Source organism: Astatotilapia calliptera, chromosome 7, assembly GCF_900246225.1.
Source record: "Astatotilapia calliptera chromosome 7, fAstCal1.2, whole genome shotgun sequence".
In the NCBI taxonomy this organism is placed as follows: domain Eukaryota; kingdom Metazoa; phylum Chordata; class Actinopteri; order Cichliformes; family Cichlidae; genus Astatotilapia; species Astatotilapia calliptera.
Window position 1 is genome coordinate 22,588,809 of NC_039308.1, and position 24,071 is coordinate 22,612,879.

General features: G+C 39.4%; 1 protein-coding gene across 3 annotated transcripts in view; it reads right to left on the reverse strand.

Moving 5' to 3' along the window:
* Window positions 1–24,071, reverse strand: part of bmpr1bb (bone morphogenetic protein receptor, type IBb) — a 56,862-nt gene that overhangs the window by 16,407 nt on the left and 16,384 nt on the right. For 2 of the 3 annotated variants that reach the window (XM_026173854.1, XM_026173855.1), the window contains exon 6: window positions 834–1,162. The exons of the other annotated variant lie outside the window; for it this stretch is intronic. In XM_026173854.1, coding sequence (XP_026029639.1) covers window positions 834–921 — 88 coding nt within the window. In that variant the 5' untranslated portion in view covers window positions 922–1,162. The remainder of the gene's footprint in view (window positions 1–833; window positions 1,163–24,071) is intronic. 3 annotated transcript variants of the gene reach the window in all.

Here is a 24,071-nt window from a genome sequence, read left to right on the forward strand (position 1 = left end):
GAATTTATAAACACTGCATGTTACTGTGTGCAAGCAGATGCTGGTTTTATAGCTTGACACCAAACTCTGTTGTTACGAAGTATGAAAGTCAAGGTGCAACTAATGATTTTTTTAATGTTTCTGTTTTTTAATATTAGGACTAACTTTTTTTTTTTTTAATTATCTGTAATAGTTGGTGTAAAAGGTTTTAAGAAAAAGAAAATGCAACATGAAAAATTGCAGAATTCATTGATTAATTTTGAAATTTTTAGATTTTAAACAAATAATTTAAGTGTTGATTTATGTGTCATAATATCTGCAAATAGCAATAAAAACTGAAAACCACCTAAACATGGTAATACCCATACTGACCTACTCCAACCAAGCGTCATTTTCTTGAGACTGGGAGTTCAGCTTGTCACAACCTTACGGGGCACTGTGACATTGCTGGCATTCATAATAAAAGACAACTGGCTGTCCATCTTCAAACAATTCAAAACATGAACGGGGATTTGGGGACATGAGGGTTGGGGGGGGGGGGGGGTGGACAGGACAGCGGAGATAAATGCACACCGGTTTTCATGGCAGCCCCTGTGGAGATCATAATAGCTTTTCATCATAAATACCCCAGGGCAAAAAATAGACCGACTAGTGCACAGCTAGCACGATCAACCTGTCAGCGTATGATATCGCCTATAAAACATGTGAAAACTTGCTTCTAACTCAACCAGTAAAAGAAGTGCATAACCAGTCTAGTCTCAACATACACAGGAAGAAAACATGCCTATGATATAAGCCAAATGGTTAATCAAAACATAAAGACAGCAGGACAGCAGAAACATCAAAACACTCACCATCAGACCCAGGCCTCAGTGATGCTAGTCCAGTCACCAGGAGAACAGCCTGCCAGGCCCACTCCTGAGGCAGCAACACCACCATCATGCCAGCATTAACTTTCCTTAAGCCCCTGAGGTCCTGGCACAGCGAACACACCCCGCGCAACAAGGAGGAGGTGCGAGAGTGCACTTTATATCCTTCTGGTGAAAGAGGCTCAGTGCTTTTTTCTGTACAAGTGTTTCTCTGTGAGTGACTTCCCCCTCAGCACTCTCAGCAACTTCCCACAGCACAGTCGCCTTGCAGCCTCCAGCACTACTCCACACTGACAGCCTGGGAGAGACAGACACTGAGAAAAGAGGGGGGGGGGGGGGGGGGGGGGGGGAGCAAAAGAGAGGGAGGAGGGTGTTACTTTGTTGCTCTCTCACTGTGCTATTTGTCCAGCCCTTTCGATGTCCACCGCAGAGGGAACAGCTGAGTATATCTACACATCCCCGAGGTGCTGCTACAACACAGGCACACGGTGCAAATTTTCTCATCCCTCATACCCAGAAAAGACAGCAGTGCAGAGGGGGCATTCGGGGGTGAACCGGGGCGATGGATGCAAGCATGAGGCTCCGTGAGGTGTGAAAGGTAGCAGTGAAGCCATTATGAACTGGTGCAAACACACAGCATGCCAAGAGAGACACAGAAGCTACAGAGTGAACTCAAGACTATAAACTTACAGAGGACATGTGTATATATACTATGGTAAAGCAAACTGATATCAAATCATGCAAGGCAGAGAGAGTATGAACAACTAAAGCAAGAATCTAGAGGAAAATTTGCATTTGTTGTTAATACAAATAGGTTATTGCAGGTTATCCATCTTGGCTCGGCACCAGTGCTCCAGACATGACATTTACGTCTTTCTCACCGCAGAGGTTATTTAATGGCATCTAAGTCTCCCACTTAACAATTAGAAAATCTTAAGAAAGATTATAAAATAAAAGGCTTTCATCTGCACCTTTCATTTGTTTGATAGTTGAAGAAGAAAGGCGACGCATTCCACAATAATCATCAGAGGGAAAAAGGAAAAGAAACCGACCTTTCCACAACCCCATCTTGACCTAAAGTGTGCTGAGCTACAGCTGCAGACGCAGGTGTTGTGTGAATGGCAAAAATCGCGCAGGCATTAATCTGTAACTAACAGTATGGTATTAAAGTGCAGATGAAGGCTCAATCTTGTTCAGTTGCTCCAGTGAGCCTGTGTGTTAAAGGGGTGAAAACACAACCACGCGAAGAGCTTCAGCAGGGATCAGCCCATCACACGTCAGGTGATTAGAGGCGATTAGAGCTCACACCTCCAGGCACCGCCACAACTTTGCAACTTCACACTAATCCAGCACACTTGCAAACTTACAACCGAACAGAAGAAACATGAATAATAATAGGGACACACTGCACAGCAAAAGTCAAGAGGATTGACTAAGCCGTGTGCCAAATTGCGTCAACTCTACAAGAGCGCCTATAGAAATCATAAACATTTCCGAGAGGGAAGAATTTCCACAATCACATGCCGTATGTATGGGTCTTCTGGGTGGAGTTTCATTCATTCCAAATGGTTCAAGGGGACACAAACAAAAGCAAATGTGGTGCTAAAAGAAGGCAAAAACAACAACAGCCAAATGGGCTTCTCCACCCACAACTGTCCCCTCCGAAAGTCTCACTGGGTGGGAACATCGGCTCCCAGAAGCCTCTTCGTCTTTTTAGTGCTCCAGCCTTAAAGCTGTCACTCCTGATTTGTGCATCTCTGTGTATTACATGTGATAAGTCAGACTATTCTGGAGCATGAACGCGTGGGGAGCAATGTGAATGGGTCATTGCACCTTACACACCCTACTGCGCTCCATCAAATGCCCAGCGTGGAGCCTCTCTGGACTCTCACACAGCCTACTTGGGCCCAAAGGCCAGTGATGGGGGGCCCAGTGGAGTAAGCAGCTCCGTAGGTGGGCGTCACTCCACCAAACAAAGGGGTTCAAAGTGGGGCAGACTGGTTGCAAGAGCTATTTTCAGTTAAATTAATTCTTCCTTTCCTGTGTGATAGCACATCTGCTATCACACATATTTAGAGATGATTTATACTGCTTGAGAAATTGTTTGTCTCATAGTCAGCTGTAGGATCAATCATCAATTCAAAATAAATGGGAATTCCCTACGTGGCTCTGTCTTTCTAGGAAAATAAAATCTATGATAATCTTAACCATTTTTTTGTTCTAAATGTATGAATTACACCTTGGTCAATATCACGGATTGAATATTTCAGCTTGTACTGGCTTGATCTTTCCTTAATAAATTGTTCTCTTGCAGGCCTTGCAGCCTTGCACCTTTAAGAAGCTGCAGACCTAAATAAATGAAGAACTCATTTAATGACTATTGCTTACAGTGTGAAATATAATGTGCAACAACTATTACTGTCTAGTTTGTTTGCGATGAAATATGCTCTGACCACAGGGTGGGTTTAGGTCAAAAGACACCCACTGATTCAGATGTACTTTCCTGTGCACAATATTATGCAGAGTTATCAAAAGGTCACAAAGCCGAAGAAGGGCTTTCATGGGCCAAAAAATACATAGCCAAAAAAGCGTGCATGCACATGTCCCCAGTGAGACACTTTTATTAGAATGGTTGGGTGACCATCCTGGGACATATCTTTTTATAACCTCATTTTATTTTTATGTCTGCTCAAAATTTCTTCATCAGACTAAAGATTTTTCCTTCTCCCTGTTGGTTCTGATTAGAGCTCATCGATGCATTGCAAAAACCCTCTTCTCACTGCTCTTTTCTGACAATATTGTTGCTTTATTGCTGTATGCTGTAACTTAAAAAATTCAGGACAGTTCCAATAAATCCCAAATGATTCCAGTAAGCATGAAAAGGAGCAGTAAAATAGCAGTACAATAGCATGGGTAAAATAGCAAAATGACATGAGGGAAACTGCACTACACTAAGCTATTTGAAAAGAACAAATTACTGCTTTTACCTGAATAAAATAAAAAAATTCTTGTTTTTTGTTTCTTCTATAAACCACATACTTGTATGAGCCCCTTTCACTTGCCATTTTAGGTACAGTAACTTCTTTGGTGCTGCTCTACCATAGCTCTGGCTTAGTAAACTGGGTGCTGTGCTACTTGGAGGGCTTGTGTGGAGAGTAGATTAGCTCAGAGATTATTGTCACTTCGTTTTGCAGATTTTATGTGCTTCACATTCTGCCCTCTAGCAGTCAGAGATCAATTATTGCATTGTTTGTAATAATCTGTCTCCATTTCATAAAGTAAACATTTTCTTTTGAAACAGAGACCCTACTTTAATACCCGCACTAGCATTGCAATGCACCATGAAAATGAGCCATGTTTTTTGTTTCAGAAAGTGACTTTAAAGAAGCGGGCACGCATTTCATCACACAGCAAGAGGAACGGGATAGATGACTGTGAAAAATCACCGCTAACCTGTGAAACAAAAAGCCATGGCAGAACACAGATGATGAAATTACTCTCAGAAGATGGAATGCGTGTCTTGAACGATTTTTCAGCTGGGGCCAAACTGACCCTCAGCTCTGTGAAATTAGGAGGATTTTCAGCAGCTCAGCGTTAAAACGGCTGTCACCGAATCCTGGAAAGCACTTTATTACCGTGACAACACAGCTGTCTAGACCAAATGGTCCAATCGGGGTGCGAGAGTCAGGAAAGCGTGACACTATCTTCATCATCCAGCAGGACAAAGATTAGCTTCCTTTCTTCATTGAGTTATAAGAAAAGATTATTAACCACATTTGATACAATGGAGCTGAACTACTGCTCTGTCTTTTAGTTTTCAGAGATCCAGGTGACATCGCTGAGATCACAGCTTTTGTCTAATCAACAGTGAAATTAGTGGTCTTATATAAACGTGAAGATGAGAATTAGCAACTTAACAATACTCACAAACTCTATCAATCTGACAGTCTTCATCAAACAAGCATTCAATATGTTGAGTATGTGTGTGTGTGTGTGTAGGTGTGTGTGTGTGTGTGCGTGCCTGCCTGTGTGTATTTTAATATAGATAAGTAATGTACGCAAAAAAGTGTAAAATAAATAAGAAAATTTAATGCCATAAAAATTACAAAAACAAGTTAAGATATGTAATTAATTAAAAATTAATGAAGGTACCTGGTTAAACAAAAAGGTTTTTAACTGGTTTTCAAAAGACTCCACAGAGTCAGCTAAATGTAATTTTAGTGGCAGACTCTTTCAAAGCCTTGGTGCCCAGACTGACAAGCTCTATCGCCTGGTCTTCAGTTTTGTAGGTGGAACAGCAGATTCTGAGCATGTGATTGAACACTGCGCGCAGCAGTGCATTTGGTAAGAAGCTGAGATAAAAAGAGACTTTACATGCAAGAGGAAGGAATCAAATATTGCATTAAGATTCTGAACACTGGATTTAGCAGCTGAACAAAAAGCAGTAAGAGTCTGACTGATTTCAGAATGTAAATCGGGAGGCGCTATGATCTTGGCCTCAGTTTTGTTCAAGCTCAGGTCAAGGTAACTGAAGGGCCAAGCACAAATCAAGGTTAAACAGCCTATCCAGCTGGTGAGGATTAAAAGACATACAACTGAATGTCATCAGCATAGAAATGTTTTTTCCTTGCCACCATTGCGTAGTGCTCGCTCATAGGGGTTCATTTGATTGTTGGGGTTTTCTCCAGAATACTATATTGTAGGAGGTCTAAAGCACCTTGGGGCAGCTTTTGATTAGTGCTGCATAACTAAATCTAAACTGAATAGAACAGAACCTTGGTCACTCTTTTGGTGTCTCATCTGCACCTTTACTCTCCGTCACTTTACTCCTGCGTGAGGCATTAAAATAATGCGAAGACCATGTTCCATTCTATTGTTTTATATGTATTTGTTTTGGATTTTTTTTAATTTCCAAATAGGCTACAGCCTACAATGCTAAGACTTAACAATGCCCATGTGTAGACAGGACACCTTCTCTACTGAATCTCTAAGGATAATTCAGAATATAAATATATACAGTAACTATATTGGGAGAATGTGAATATCCCCAGCAAAGCCTCAACCTTCAAGTAAAAGAAAGATCTTCATGAATATTAAAGATTCCCACAATAGTAGGGCCAAATCACTGCACTGAGATTGACGAATACTTTTTAGAATGCTGAGTGGGAAGAAAAACTCCATTCATAAAGAGTGAAAAGGCTGTCACAGCCAGATTCTCCCTCCTTCCCCTCCCTCTGTCTGTCATGCTGTCTCATTCTCTCACTCAGGCCGTCTCACCGTCTCTTTCTTCATGACACTACGACGTGACAACGGAGAGCACTGAAACATGATCACACTTCTGTTGAATCACTTTTCTCAGCCAATATTATTGTTGTTAATGACAAAACGCTGGAGGGTTCGTGCTGGCTGTTAAATGCTCATCTGAAGTTTCAAACTGAAACTAAAAAGCTTGTGATAGAATATGTAATGCAATTATGTTTGATTCGGGATCTGACCTGTCTGATGGAAAATAACAATGCTTGTAAACTCCTCTGAAATTCTCTGGGAACACGTATCCACGTACTAGCATTTACGGCATCAAGACGACCATTAAATGCACGGTTCGCAAGTAATAATTAAGTCTGTCGCAACCGTGCACTTTCTTCATCAGACTATAAATGTCAAAAGTTTATGAACCTCATAAACTTTTCACTGCACACTGCCTCCAGCTAGTCAAGTAAAATGAATGCAGAGAGGACATGTAAAGCTGTATTTGCATTTTATAGTGCATTGTGAATAAGTTATTTTATCATGACGGAAACATTTTTTAATGTCATACCCCTACATATATTTCAATTGTAAAATGCAAATTCCCACAATCTGAGATCTTACGAAACCCAGTACTTGCTTAATTGCCTGTGTAATCAAATTAAAATCTTAAAATGTAATCCAGTTCTGCCTGTTTTTATGACATAAATAAGGTGAATACCCACTCCACTCTAGCTTCTTTAGCCCTGTTTGTGTGGCAGGTCTCATCTGCGGCCCTTATTGGGCTGGTGTGGCTCGTTTCCAATGACACCAGCAGCACTTGGGACCAGTGTGCCAGCTCAATAAAAGCCCTCAGAGCTCAGCTCCTGTGTGGCTCTCTTCCCTCAGACACCTGTTTTCTTCTTCTTCTTTTTTTTTTTTACACAATGTTCTTTTCTTGTTGCCCTTTTATTTTGCACTAAACAACATTACACACTAAATTTCTTCAAGCATGCTCTAATTTACACCTCTGATTATGCTACACATCAGGGCTATCTGAAGTTCTTTCCTTGTTTCTTTCATTTAAAGTAAATAAACATTTAATAATAATGAGAGATAATGAGAGACAATGTGGTCATAATAGACATGGTCAGCAACAACACTCAGGGACTGTTGTATTTTAATGATGGTGTGCCGACAACATACCGCCCTCACCATTACATCACCAGCCCAGCTTGAACTGTTAATACAAGGCAGAGTTAAACTTTTTTTTCTTTTTAATTTGTATGCTTGTCCCTTTTCATCATGGCCATGCAGCTTATTTTGTGACAACATTCAGTTTTTGTTCTTTGGCTGTGGTTTTAATTCAATTACATGTTTAGCCACTGAGGGTCATGGTTTTTTTGGGGTTATTTTGGATTTCCTAGCTAATCTGCATATTTTGTTACTTTTGAGCCCTAGTTTTGTTTAGGAATACATTTTGCTGTCTTTTGGTTTTTATGATTATTCTAGTTTTCTGAATTTGGTTAGAGGGATTATTCTGTTTTGATTTCATTCAGGCTTGGGCATTTTATTTTTGTATTTCTTTAGTTTGGCCCACATTGTGTCTGCTTGCATTTTTTTTTTTGTTAAGTTGGTGTCTGCTTTCCTGTTACTACTTGTTTTTTTTTAGTAGTCTTTTGTCTGTTTTACCTTTGCGCTGCTTTTCTGTCCTCCATCTAATTGATTGGTTTTACCTGTACCTTGTCTTATTCCCCTGATTAACCCTCAGTGTGTCTCTCCTGTGTACTTTCTCAGTGTTTCTGTTAATCTCCCCTTAGTTGTTCCTGTCTGGTTAAAGTTTTGTTGGAAAGTATTTTGCTTTGGCCTCATGGACTTTGTATTTTTAGAATGCATGCTAAGGCAGCCTGCCTGTCTTTGACCCCGCTCCACTAGACTACATTATCTTCTATAAAAACAGAAATATTCAATAATTAATATGATTTGTTTATTAAGAGTCAAATGATGGGATGAAGCAGTAGCTTCAGGATAAAGCTAACTATAACTACACTACATTGTTGTTTAATTTTGGAAGCTTTTAGACTGGCGATTGTTAAACTTTCTGGCAAAGAAGCACATCAGTCCGTCATTGGCTTACTAAGGTCTGGTTTTAAAGTCTGGGCTGTAGCAGGAAGTCAAAGAGCACATGTAGGCACAAGTTCCAAACTCCACACAGGAAGGCGTCAGCTGGAAGAATCTGGATTCGAGCCCAGTATCTTCTTGCTGTGAGGTGAGTGTGCTAACCACTGTGCCACCCAAGATGGCAAATATATTAATTTTAATTTAATAATTGCAACATTCATATATACATATATATATATATATATATATACACATATACACAGTGGGGCAAAAAAGTATTTAGTCAGCCACCGATTGTGCAAGTTCCCCCACCTAAAATGATGACAGAGGTCAGTAATTTGCACCAGAGGTACACTTCAACTGTGAGAGACAGAATGTGAAAAAAAATAATCCATGAATCCACATGGTAGGATTTGTAAAGAATTTATTCGTAAATCAGGGTGGAAAATAAGTATTTGGTCAATAACAAAAATACAACTCAATACTTTGTAACATAACCTTTGTTGGCAATAACAGAGGTCAAACGTTTACTATAGGTCTTTACCAGGTTTGCACACACAGTAGCTGGTATTTTGGCCCATTCCTCCATGCAGATCTTCTCGAGAGCAGTGATGTTTTGGGGCTGTCGCCGAGCAACACGGACTTTCAACTCCCGCCACAGATTTTCTATGGGGTTGAGGTCTGGAGACTGGCTAGGCCACTCCAGGACTTTCAAATGCTTCTTACGGAGCCACTCCTTTGTTGCCCGGGCGGTGTGTTTTGGATCATTGTCATGTTGGAAGACCCAGCCTCGTTTCATCTTCAAAGTTCTCACTGATGGAAGGAGGTTTTGGCTCAAAATCTCACGATACATGGCCCCATTCATTCTGTCCTTAACACGGATCAGTCGTCCTGTCCCCTTGGCAGAAAAACAGCCCCATAGCATGATGTTTCCACCCCCATGCTTCACAGTAGGTATGGTGTTCTTGGGATGCAACTCAGTATTCGTCTTCCTCCAAACACGACGAGTTGAGTTTATACCAAAAAGTTCTACTTTGGTTTCATCTGACCACATGACATTCTCCCAATCCTCTGCTGTATCATCCATGTGCTCTCTGGCAAACTTCAGACGGGCCTGGACATGCACTGGCTTCAGCAGCGGAACACGTCTGGCACTGTGGGATTTGATTCCCTGCCGTTGTAGTGTGTTACTGATGGTGACCTTTGTTACTTTGGTCCCAGCTCTCTGCAGGTCATTCACCAGGTCCCCCCGTGTGGTTCTGGGATCTTTGCTCACCGTTCTCATGATCATTTTGACCCCACAGGATGAGATCTTGCGTGGAGCCCCAGATCGAGGGAGATTATCAGTGGTCTTGTATGTCTTCCATTTTCTGATGATTGCTCCCACAGTTGATTTTTTCACACCAAGCTGCTTGCCTATTGTAGATTCACTCTTCCCAGTCTGGTGCAGGTCTACAATACTTTTCCTGGTGTCCTTCGAAAGCTCTTTGATCTTGGCCATGGCGGAGTTTGGAGTCTGACTGTTTGAGGCTGTGGACAGGTGTCTTTTATACAGATGATGAGTTCAAACAGGTGCCATTCATACAGGTAACGAGTGGGGGACAGAAAAGCTTCTTACAGAAGACGTTACAGGTCTGTGAGAGCCAGAGATTTTCCTTGTCTGAGGTGACCAAATACTTATTTTCCACCCTAATTTACGAATAAATTCTTTACAAATCCTACCATGTGGATTCATGGATTTTTTTTCACATTCTGTCTCTCACAGTTGAAGTGTACCTCTGGTGCAAATTACTGACCTCTGTCATCATTTTAAGTGGGGGAACTTGCACAATCGGTGGCTGACTAAATACTTTTTTGCCCCACTGTATATATATATATATATATTTCTGTAATCCAGTTTATCTAATACCGTTCATTTCACAACTAACATGCAAACTCTACATCCTCCTGTTCTGAGATGTTAACTGATATACCTGTGAGGGGATTTTTTTTTCTTTATTCTCAATCTGCTACTCAAAATCTACAGCTGCAGTGCATGTCAACATGATCAGATTTCCTACTAAAATATATACTTTTCTTTGTGTATGTAGCTTCTTCGTGAGAACCTTATTAAAGCTTCAGCAATGTCGTAATCTCTTTAGAAATAACCACCAGCACTGGAGTCCAGCTCAGCCTACAGTTACAACAAAGCACAAGGTCCTTTCTGTTGACAAACTGGTAGCTGCACCTGAAACACACCTGTGGCTCAGATTTCAAGCACTGGCACAAACAGCTGCACAACACTCCGAGATGTCCATCTGGCTCTGAAGGTGCCATTAGGAAGGTGATTTTTCATGGCCAAGGCAACAACGCAGACTGGCCAAGAACAGCAGAATAAAATCCTTTGCCTCACTCTCGTTCTCTGTGTCTGCCTCTGAAGGTCACTGGACCAGGTTGTGGTCCTGGATCTCTACAGAGTGAGACCTGTTGTCTTTGTCAGCGAACTTGGCTGCCACTGAGCCACACTTTAGCTAATTCCCTCACAGCTCTGTTTCCAATCATTTTCTAGCCACTTGGATCTCTTTAGTTTGGCAAGTTACATAACTCATATTGCAAACATACACTGACCAAAAGCAGCAGTTTGCTGAAATAACACTATGCAGCAGTGTGTAAACCTATAATTAATGGCTCATGACAAAAAAGCAAGATTTTACAGCTTTGAAATAGACTAATAAACAGTTAGGCACATAATGTCACTATCACCCAAGGTATGTTGTGAATCTTATTGCTTTGTAACTATTTTCCTTTGCAAAAAGGACCGGGGGGGGGGGTCTTTTTACCTAGCAACTAGATGAATATAAATAGTCTACAAACTAAGGCTTACACATGCTCGTTTTTCAGTAAAGGGAACAAAAAGTGCTCTCATTTCTCAAACTGAGAAATGAGAGGAAATTTCCTTAACATGGCCTTTGTGCAGCAGAAACTGGGAAACCAAATCTCTCCTTGTCAAGTCATCCAGGAGCATTTAATGAAAGGATTGTTGCAGCATGTCTGCTGGGCTGCATCGGGCGGACGTTACTAACTAAAGGGTCTAATTAAGGGGTTCCTCTGACGGTCAGACAAAGCAGACAGCAGGGGTTAAGACGCTGGCTCACAAACTGGCCGTGACCCTCACACCTGCCTGCTTCCATTACACTGCAACATGCCTGCACACATTGGACAGGCTCCTACCGACACATCACTATGGAACTGGTACTCATACAAACCACCCACCCACCCACCCCCACACACACACACACACACACACACACACACACACACACACACACACACACACACAAGCTGAGACAAAATTTTAGAATGAGGCAAGAGCTAACCAGACCTATAGGTAAGTAATTACACTTAAATGTGTGATGATGAATTTAGGAAAAAAAATCCAGCCATGGAAGTGTTGATCAGTGCAGAGAAGTATAATCCTGAGGTCTGTATTTGCACACACACAAATCTGAAACATCAAAGGAGTTATAATGAAGATCATCTTTTCAGAGTATCAGAGGCATCTGTGTAATCTGTTTCCCTTCCTATATGTGTGCAAAGAGGTGCTTTGACCAACTAGCCCTATAATATAGATACTTTAATATTAACCGCAGTAAGTGAAGTCTTACAAGCTTCTAGGGCCCCCGTAGGCGAGAGCGTCAAAAGTTCATGCCCTCTTTTCAGTGTACACCCTGGAAAAACAAAAAGACTGCCTAGTGTGAGCTAAGGCTCTGCCACTAATAGGACTGATTGTTACACAGTGGCTCCACCTGTCTCTCACTCCAATTAGTTGTTCCAGCCACTGCAGAGACATATTGCAAAATAGGGCCGAAGAAACTGAAAAGCCCCCCCCCCCCCCTCTCAAAAAAAAACAAAAGAAAATGTAGCCAGCGTGAAACATAACTACATGTCCATTTGTGTAGGGAAAACAAAGGATGAAAAGACACAGTAGTTGTCTTTCAGTTTTACTTTTAAAAGCAGCAAAGGGCAAGGTGAAACGAGTCAACCAAAGCACCTGCTTCCTTTAAGGTTCACCCAAGACTGTGATGCTGTGAATATGTAATGTTTCCCATATCGCGTGCTCTTTAACGAGCTCTAATAGAGTGTGTGCCCACTGAATGTCATTCCTAAGCAGCAGGGGGACATTTAATAGAGAGACCAGCTCGGGCAACATATAATGTGTCAAATCTGTCAAGAATAATAAGAAGTGGAAAGTGTGAGCCCAAACTACCACACTGTGAAATAAAACAAAAGCCAATTAACATTTTAGTTGGTAAACAAACAAATGTCTTTAATCTTGTTCCATTTTCAGCTGCCAGAGGATACAGTCTGCTGTAATTCAGAGCAAACAAAGCGGTCAGGATAACACAGATTTATTTAAGAAAACATAACACAGTTGGAAGAATTGTCTAAATTATTAAATTATTATAATATTGATGTTTTTCCTCTCTATTTTTTGAACCTTAAATATTTTTTTCTTTCTTTTCTTTTTTTTTTTAAGCAACAGTCTTAATACAAAGACTGCACAAGAAATTTTCAGAACAATTGGCCCCTGTGCTGACAGCCTATTTAGACAAACAACAAGCCTGTGTTATTTATTTGCCCACTGAATCCCCTTTTACGTGGTCCCTGCCCCTGGCTGCGGTAACGCAAGAAGGAAAGGATACAGCCCAACCCTTGGAACAGTTATTGGGCTTCATTCATGCACCTCTCTACGGACTAGTTGACACAGACAGGTGGGGTTTAAATGGCAAATTAACTGCCCGTAGATGCCCCCAGAAAGAATCTCTTCACTACGCCTAGACGCTCTGAGCCTTTGTGATTAATGGTGTCTGGACAAATTTTCATTTTACAGCTTTATATAAATCAGAGGGAATTAACAGAAGGAGCCGGCCCGCTGCCTCTGCTCAAACTACCTGCTCTGTGTTGTTGGAGTGTGATTGAGACGGGCTGCGGGGTGAGAGCAGGAGGGAGAGAGAGGGAGGGAGTCTTCAGCACATATTTTCCATGTGCGGCCACACCCCTCCCTCGACTGCGGTGCTGAAAGCTCTTTTGTGTGTTTGTGAGTGGTGTGAAGGCTACAGTGATAAAGTATTCACCACAGAAGTTTAACGTGCACGGTCACTAGCAACTTTTAATATTAAATTTGTGCTTAACTTAGTAGCTTCTTTGTCATTGCAAATTAAGGTGAGGCTTTAAAAGTCCTTTTTAAAAAAAAAAAAGTCCTTTTATTTAAAAGACAAACAAACAAACTCTTAACTCTTTAAAACATTTCGATTCTCTAACATCAAATAAGCACGAAATCAGCAAATATAAGACTGAGAGGCTATCCGTTCACTAACATAGCAAAGACACTGAATGGAAGAAGAGATGAAAAGATTCAGTTACCGTGATTCCTCCCTGAGCACATGGCTGCCTAATTAAATTAACTAAATGAGTAAATGGAATAAGGTGTACGTTTTCTGACCAGACAAGGACACACAGTAGCTGAAATGTGTGAATCTCACAGCTGGACTTACTCAGTAAAATTCTCACTTCCATGCTGGAGCAAATCAAGGACACTGACCTTTTGCTAAAGTAGATTTTTTTTCCATCAGAGGCAGTTTGGTAATGCCTAAAAGAGCAGTAAAGTTACGGGTGGTGCACTGGAGTTTTAGCGTGCTAAAACACACTTCAAGATCAAAGGTATTTTTGATATGGCTCTTACTAAACTTACAAACCTACAACATTTTTTTTGATAAGTCAGAATTTAGAAGATAGTACTGAGTTACATCATTTATTCTTGTCTGTCAGACTAAACTGCTGGTAAAATATGCCATGCCAATTTTTCCCATTTATTTGCACATCAACATATTAAATTTCCTTAATTACCAAACTCCATCAACAAAGTCTCAATTTTACTCTGTTATCATAAAATAGTAAAGCCATAGGTAATCCCTGCTGTTTGTGACATAGTTAGGGAGCACAAAAAACCCCCAAAACAATCCAATATGCAAATTCTGCAGCCATGCAATCCAATTACAAACACATGTAAATATGTCAGCATTCAGGGGTTAAATTTGAAGTCACTGAAGGTCAAGTATGAAGTTTAATTTGACTCCAAAATCAAATCCTTATCCACTTGGCGAACAACAACAAATTATAGTGTCCAATACAACAACCACAAAACACACTTTTCCATTTATTTATTCTAATGTCACTGGCTTCGCCTCCTTGCACTCAAGGGGCTGCCCATAATAATCCCCGTGCTCTAACAAAAGCAGATGAGACATTCCTGTTTTCCTCCAGGAAGTTTTGAGTGAGTGTTAAACCATCTGCTCCTGTGGCTGATGGGAAACCCAGGGGCTTTGCAGTCTTGGCAGCAAAATCCTGTCTCTGGTTGCCTGGTTGACCCACAGTTCATTTATCAATCAGACAACTTTGGCCTTAATTAGAAGAAACAGTCCATCAGCTTAGATTGAGGCGCCACTGAAAGACTTATTTCAGTGGGAAAGATAATTTGCTTTATAATACTCTTCTTCATAGTCTGCGTTCCCTCAAATCTGTCAGTCCCTACACATGGTGGAAAATATGGACACCTGTTTTTTGTCTTATGAAAAACAGATTTCAGCAGCTTTAGATGAAAATGAAAAAAAACAAAACACACTGAATCATTTTATTTTACACACACACACACACACACACACACACACACACACACACACGTAATAAATATATATATATATATATATATATATACACACACACACACACACACATAGTGTAATTTCACAAAAAAATGTAGCATATTTATAATTTTAGGCATCCCATTTGTTTTTAGACAAATATGCAGTACACTACAAGTCTAATACACAGAGAAATATTCATATCCTCAGTGTGGGAGTAATAAAAGACATGTGAGATGTTCATGATGGACCGTCTGTGAGAGAGAGCCACATCAGAGACTCACTAGTTTCTTTGAATATCTAACATCTGTGTGACATTATGAAGCCATAACTGAGTTGTACGTCTCAAACAATTTGATATATTATCATAAAGAACCCTCTCCTTCTGCAATTATTTAACAATCAATGGGATTTATTATTTTATTTTTCACTAAAAACCCTAACAATAAAGCCATACTTGATAATGCACACTTTAATATTACTTTCTAAGAATGCCGGGGAATCGCAGCTATAAAAATTCCAACAACTTCAAAATGCAAACAAAATGGAGTGCAAATGCAAAATCAGCTTTCAGAAGAAACTGAAAACAGATTGGTAAGCCCAAAAGAAGTTGTCATAAAATTGTACTTAAGCATTTTCATTGTAGTTGCATCTCCAAAATATTAAAGGAGGGACAAGGGTAGAAGCTTTTGTTGTTGGTTATTTTTATTTTTGCTTCATTTTTTTGTTGAAGCTATGAAAAATGTCATAAATGACAGTTTGACAGGCATAAAATAATATTTTACAGCATCAAGGTGATTCCTAAAAAGATACTTTGCATATTTCACCAGTGTGTCATCTAATTTATGGAGGGAGTCAGGAGAGAAGTACAACAGTGACTATCTACAGCCATCTGTAAAACACGGTGGCAGCTAGGTGTTCGGCTGCATTTCAACCAGAGGTGTTGGAGACTTTATCAAAATTTACAGAATTATAAACAAAAAAAGTGCCAGGTTTTGATCAATCATGGAAAGAACCTGACTAGCGGTGGCTTGATTTTTCAAGAAGCATGGAGAACTTTTCTGAAAACTAGTTAAAGAAATTATGAGAAACGCTTAAATATATATATATATATATATATATATATATATATATATATATATATATATATATATATCTCCATCAGCAATAGCTTATTTTGTGGCGTCCAGACGTGCAGTAAATTACTGGGCATTGTATTCCATGTAAATCTTTCTCCCTTGAGGTCTGAGTGCATTAGATCCGGAGCTATCAGTACCCTTTCCCCCTGACAGTGTTGTTTGCTCTCTTCCAATGATAGCACAATGAAAACACAGGAAGTAGCCTCGAGAGCGCGGGGCCTGCGATCGATGTCTCTGTGTCCAACTATAAGCTAGGTGATGTCTTAACAGCTGCCTTCCTCACTTCTCAAACCTCTCTTTCCCTGCGATAGCCCGTCAAGCTTCCCTCAACCACTAATGTATCTGAATGCAGTGTCATCCAGCGCGTCTCGCATCAGTCGATATATACTGGAAATGCTACCCATCTTTGAAACATCACTCCTTCACTTACTGTAAGTGCACATCACAGAGGGCACCATCCCCACAGTGCTGACAAGGAGGAAGACTACACCAGGCGGCCCCAGCCATGACAGAGCATCATCATATGCAACCACAGACATAGTTTTTACTACTAAAATTGCAGTGTATAGACTACGTGTCTAAATTGGGCTCTTATTTTAAGATATGAGCCTGTATTTCACATCATTCCAGGAGTAAGAGATACTTTAAAAAAGACGTCGCTGGGAATGGAGTATGATAATGTGCAGCTCTGTTCTTATGTCCTTTGATACTTCTTGGCTTTAATGTTGACTTTTATGAGTTCTGGGCAACAAAATCCATAATTGCTGCACACTGGCAACTGAGCCATATAAAATAATGAAGGAAAAAAAAACAACTAAAAAAGAGTCTAAACAACTCCTGATATTAGGTACAAACATAACTTTTTGTGATATGATATATAATGATTGCAAAGACCAACTAGTAAGTCAGTCTGGCTGATGTATAACGGCATTTCCAGAGAGGATAGGATGCTGTAAAAAATCCAGTAATAATGTTTACATGTTTCTTAATAAACGTCAGAGAAATGCAAAGGCATTAGATACAAATGAAAAACTAGATCCTCCTACTGTCAGTGCACAGAGATCCAAGGATGGTGATGGATTAGTCAGTAGGCCACAATTTCATATATTCGCGTATATTTTTTTTATCTTTGCATGTTAGACTATATTTGTAATTGTGGATTCTTCATTATCATTTAAATGAAATGAAAGTAACTGTGCTTGTCTCTGGACCATTCAATAGTATTTTCCCTTTTGTGTCTGGGTTTCAATGGGCCGATGAAATTGTTCGTATGATGTATTGTCCGTTTAACATGGGTTAAATAGTTGCATTTTTGGGGGGGGGTTAAATTAACAAATGGGGTTACATTGATTTGTATTGTTAAAAAGCATTTAGGGGGCATATAGCAGCAGTTTCTGCCAAATATCTATTTTTTACTTGTGAACAGGACCATAAGATGAGGCCTACGTTTTCTCTTGCAGAAGCAGAAAGTGTCTGCAGTCAGAACACACTAGTAAAATCCACTCTGACTTCATGGAAAAGTGTTGATTTCTTCAAATGATTGTATCTGGTTGTTTTCTACTCTCTTGACTCTTGGTGTTGGCTGTGAAGACTGGAAAGTTGTTGGCAGAAGCTTCTTATTAGACTGTTCCACTTTAAAACCTTCTGCTTTCCATATTTTTCACAAGGTATTCATACACCTGGTTTTGGTTATTGTGATACATCAAGCTTGGGAAACTATTACACACATAAAGGTATATGCAATGTCAAATGGCACCATTAAGATGTGGAGAGTGTGAAGAAAATTTCAAGGCCAAATCACCCAATGCTTGAGTTGCCCACAGACCGTATTATTACTGTTGTGAATTCAGTACATGGTGTTTTTATTAGGTTTCGAGCAAAAAAATTATACAGCTACATCTAATGTATTTGAATACACTTAAAAATATAGCTATTAGTTCTCTTTGCAGGGGTGTTTCCTGGGATTTGGGAGCTTTGGGGTGTTTTTTTGTTCCACAGGTCATTGGAATATTTAATCAGAGAGAAAATCAGTGTCCTACAACACATTGGGTGTGATTTATGCACTTGAGGGCTGCCTTATGTCATTGGACAGGTTTATTACATGAAAAGTGGCTGCTCAAGAATTTAAATATAATAGTGCTGTTTTCCTCCCTTTGTCTGGTTCTGCTGGATGTTTCTTCCTTTTAAAAGGGAGTTTTTCCTTCCCACTTTCACCAAATATTTTCATAAAGGGGTCATTTAATTGTCTGCTTTTCCCTATATCATTGAAAGTAGTCGTATATATATTTAAAGTATATATTTAAAGTAGAAATACACTGAGCCTGTACTTTGGTACAGTAAAATACTCAAGTGCCAATGAATCTACTGTTGCTAGATTGTTGTTGTTAACAGTACTCTCATGCAGTGGCTTTGATGGGGGCACCAGAGGAGACTACAGGGGCAACAAAACCACCACATGCCCCTGCTACTGAGAACAAGATGACAAATGTGGGAGGCATCTGTTCAAAGTAATACATACATACAGTTAACTGAGCTTCTAGATGCCAAATCCTATTAAAATGACAGCACACAAACAAGCGAATCCTACAGAACAAGAAAATCTCCTTACAATGTAAACACTGACACTGCTGTTGGCTTGGTTCTCAAAACTGAGTCAGGCAGCTGGGTACACTTTTCATACCTCATTAGTGCTTTTATTTTTTATTTCCCTGTCCAAGGAAACAAGCCCTTGTTATAGTGCATTTGTCACTCTTTACTGGAATAAAGGTTACTGTCTCAGTATGTCTGAATTAGTTAACTGTGACAAATTTCTACACTTTCCCCGTGTTTGTCATGTCATTTATACCCACTTCTTATCTGATCTAACTTCCACTGACAGCAACAATAAAAGTGCATATTCCAATAATATTTTGAGTTCACTGTAGCCTCCCCAGTCATAGTAATTAATGGCGCCATGGGTCCTATGAGAGTGGGACCAGCTGCATGTTATGTCTTGTCACCAGTCCCAATCTGTTTGACACCTTCGGCCACATCTCTCTCTTCCGATGCCAAGAATACTGATGGAGTACTGGTCTGAGGACTCTTTGTGCCCACCCTCAGAGAACAAACACTATTAAGACTCGACAATGTGCCCCTCTGCCCATCCCCAGAGTGCAGGCAGTGCCAGCGTCTGTAACTGGAGAACAGAGAGCAAAACAGCTGCTCCCAGTCTATCCTGCATCTGCCACAACTGTGATTTCATGGAACAAAGCGAGAATGCAACCACACGGTTCGACTGGCTGTTCAGTCACACTCCAGCCATTGTCCCTGTCACTCTCTCTCTTTCTGTCTACCTTCTCTTCTTATGTCAACTGATGGCATGGATATTTTTCTAACATTTTCAATCTATCATCAGCAATTTCTCCGCCTGGTATTTTTATGCTCACACACTTCACTGTATATAACATCTTTCACCCCCACTTCACACACTTATCCTGTAAAGCAGTGGTGCACCCAGTTGGTCACCAAGGCCACTGCTTGGGTTCTTCCAACTGACCGATCAGGGGGGTTTGAGTAACTAGTGTCCCAAAGACAGACGCATCAGACAGACTGTAGCTACCAATTTAGCCATGCCTGCTATTATCATCTACAGTGGTCTGGCTGCTCCTATTAACAGAGGGGTGCATTAAATAATGTACAATTATGAAGTTAGGTGTCTCACAGAAATGTTTAAAAACAAATTATGCAAAATATGTTGTAAAATAATATGAGTAAGATTGGATTAATAACTAAAGAATATTTTTATCCAATCAGAGCGACAGCAAGACGCTAGTTTATAACACTGTTACACAAAACTCCTGGACCTTTCAGTGAACCAGTTATCATTGTTTCCTATTAATGATGGTTGTTATCAGTTCTTCTTGGACAGAATCATGACCTAAGAGCAAGATGTGGATCATTAGCAGCATTTCTGCGCATTTGAAGTTGATCTACTGCCAATGACACTTTAATTCCTTTCATTCCCCAGAAGTGTACGTACAGCATTAATGTCTGAGAAATTTCAAACAAAGATTTCTATCCGACTCATTAAAATTCTTATTCATAGATATTTCCAAGCTCTTTGACATTTTCTCAATGAAGTGTTGACAGCAGCTCTTGAAAGCACACCTGAACACTGCTCCCTTCGTAGCTGCATCTCTTTACTACACAAGAGTGGAAGGGATTTGTCAGACTATTCGATGCTCTGTCAGAGTATTTGTGTCTTAGAAAGGTAAAAAATTTTTCACATACCCACAGGCAAAAAAGTTTTGTTTTTGTGTTTTGTTTTGGGGGTTTTTAACAGATGATGTTTAAACAGAGCAGGGTTAAGGGTCCCTACACTGACAAGCTATTGTGGTGTATAAACAGGATATACATTTCTGCAGTCAGTCCCTTGTTTTTCCTCCAAATGCACATAGTTCATTTGATAATTAACAGCTCAAATATGAAAAAAATATGAGAGGAGACACGGTCGCTGCAGGAGTTAAACCAGGGCACTGGTTTAATTTCACATTACTACATCAAAATACTACAATATTAACAAAAATAGCATGATAATAATCTCATATTTGGTAATTACATGAGTATAGTTGAGCCCTGCAGGCTTGTTTGCGAGACAAAAACATTTTATTATTAAACAAAGTATTTTGACATAATAAAACTGGAGCTTTTTTATTTTTATGATTTTGGCTTTGAGTTAAAAAAAATGCTCTTTATTATTCCTGTGTAATGAGAAATAATCATACACAACAAATTCTATCTGTTTGCTCGTTCACTAACATGCACAGGGTTTAAGACTCCTCCAAGCCTGAACTTTGGCTGGCAACTTTTTTGAGTGGAGCGGACTCCCTCTAGTGCACTTTAGCTTAATTAGGATAGACGAACACAGTGTGTTAGTCAGGAGGAATGAAGAATTAAAAGCACATACGACAACTAATAATGAAAAGACTTCTGGGACAGACATTTAAACTGGAAAACAAACTACGCAAGTTTGCCTTTTTTCGCCCTAACATAATGACTCCACTATGAGCCATTAAATCTACCACAAATTGGGCTCAGCTTGTACTTGCTGCTATAGTTAGATGTGGCAAGGCATGCAGCCTGTGTGGCTAAGTGCCCATAGGTACAGCAGATTGTCAGTCCACCAGACAAGCTGTCTAGGAAGGATCAATACAAGATTACAGACAAATCCCTCCCTTCAGACCTTGATTTCAATTATGCACAATCGTGAAGTGTTAAGTTTTCCCTTGCAAAGCTTCTTGAATTGTCCAGACAGGCAACTACATCAGCCTTCTGCTTCTCTATTTTACACAAAACAAGAAAACTTCTTCAAAATATTCGTTTTCACAAAATCTCAAGATAACTGTGTGTGTGTGTGTGTGTGTGTGTGTGTGTGTGTGTGTGTGTGTGTGTGTGTGTGTGTGTGTGTGTGTGATTGCCATCACCATGTGTGTCCATGCAGGGAGAGGAAAAAAGGAAACAGAGGAAAGCTGGCTCACACTGTTTGACCCCACAGTGGACGAGGCTCACTTTGCAGGGTTCTATGAATAACTAAAACAGATGATTGACAGAGTGACTGACACTCGTGGAAATCAACTAGGACGTTGGGTTCTATGTTGCCTGTAAAATATCCATAAAATCAACCAATAACAACTGGTCAGGCAGCACTTAATACAGTACACAAAAAATGTCAGATCCTGAGCAAACATCACCCTCTGAGGCTGTAAAATGAAGCCATTGCACAAGTGCCAAAAACTGCAGTTTTGAAAATGTCCACTTTAGGCTGGCTCCAAAAACAAAAGTCAATACCCATAGCTTCCTCCTATAAAAATGTCTAACCTTTAAAGTAAGAATAAAACGCTAAAGTGACTGTCAGTCTACACACTCAATTACCCCATTCCCATCTGTGACTACTGCACAGAGGGATGAGTTCATCCCTTACACACTGTGCATATTTTAGGCCGTCACACACACAGCAAGTGTCTTTCCAAAATGTTGAACTACACACATCTACTGACATTAACCCTTTAAAACCTACCATAGAACCCAGTCCGCCAGAGCTTACTTTATATTTTTACATTCTGTAGTGCCATTTTTGGGAGCATTTCAAGTTGCTATACATCAATACAACCGTTATAGCCCAAATTTTAATAATAGGTATGCATTAAATCGTTTTTGTTTTTTTTTTACATATATTTCTACTTGGAGAAATTTAAGAGGTTTATCCCTCAAAACTTTAAATACAAAAAAGTTGCAAAACATAGTTTACAACAACAGGAAATTTATTTTGAGCGTCTTCATAGTTTTATTTTTGAGATACACCATTTTTTATATACTGCAGAAGAAACGAAAAACAATCCTATAATACAAATTTGCAAAGAAAACAGCATGTGCATCAAACTATTTAAAGCAGTGCAGTTTGAGTTCTAAGCATCCCAGAAACTATTTTAAAAACACCAGTATAGGCTTATAAGGTCTACAAGTAAAAAACTAAATTTTCCGCGAAAATTATGTCACTTCTGGTTTTGGGCAGGTAATGGCGAACGTGCGATGGTTCCCGCTGACATCTATTTCAATGTAGGAAGTGTTATGAACAGGTGATCGGATCGGCAAAGCCTGTTTCTGGAATATTATGTTTTTCTTCCTGCAAGCGCTTTTAATGCAATTTTTGCAAAGCTATATGTGAAAGGAAACTGTGACCCAAGTTCATGGCATAAGATGTAAGTACAACTCCTCCGGTTTCATATGCAAAAAAAATTATTGCGCTAGCTTACATGGTTCCGGTTCTACGGGGATTTAAAAATTAGTTATGCAAAAAAAAGACCGGCTTTAAAGGGTTAATAAACGAATGAATGATTAATCCTTAATTAATGTTTCATAGAGCAGGAAGAGTGTGTTGTATTTGGAGAAAAACACATGTTATCACACATCATAATGCTATAATGATCTGACACTTTTTGTGTACTGTATCAAGACATGAAATCAAAGCAGTCATGATGATGAAGAAGCTTCTCGGATGAGAGGTGAAACGTCTTCAAGCAACTTAAAGAAGTCCAGACGCTTTTCTTTCCAAGTTCCTTAGATTTAAATATATTATTTACTTATATATCTACTGCAAGTTAGAACTGGGATGTATAAATCATGTATAAACATTACGACTATTAAACACCATGCTCACTGCTATATTGTAATAAATTAATTTATAATTGTCAAATTTTTAATTAAATATTTAATTAACACTTAGAACCCAAAAATACAAATAAAACGTATCTCAATTTTGCACTAAAAAGATGACAATTATAGTATTTTTTATTGCTTTCAATTGTCAAAATGTGTCAAATTTGACCCTAAAACTATGTAAGCTGTTTTTTAAACTCTAAAAAGATTTAAATTTACAGACTATTAGCAGCGTGATCATCTTATCTAAGTCGCTGACCTACCCAACATGTACTAGTATCCCGTGAGGTTGTGTTTTGGAGCATTTTTAATGAAAATAACCAACAATATTATGGTTTAATGTATTTTACATGAACTGCATTTATGGCTAATATTTTGTTTTTATATTTATAGCAATATTTAGAAGCTATCCGTGTCTGTGTGATGCACCACACTAACCAAGCTATCAACTGTTAGCGGATAATTTAACACTTGAACCTGCAGCCGTCGTTCAAATGTGTTCAACTTACCAGAGCAACTATGAAAATGAAGCAGAGAGAAATGGTACCACGGCTAATGATGCTAAATCATGTGATCAACATAGCTCTTTACCAAAAGAGAGCAGACCAATCAATGAAAAGAAATAAGAGATACAACAGCCAGACTTACAAAATATTTTATATTAATCACGCTGATAACCCGGTTACTGGTGGCAGCTGACAAAAAAAACCTTGAGTAAAAACTTATACTTGCTTGGTCATTTTAAAGACTAACAAATACATCATCACTCCAGCAGTTTTAAAATGAAATCTATTGTAAAAAAGTTGTTGATTATCCACAAAATGCAAATGTTACCCACTTACAACAATCACATTTTTTAAAGG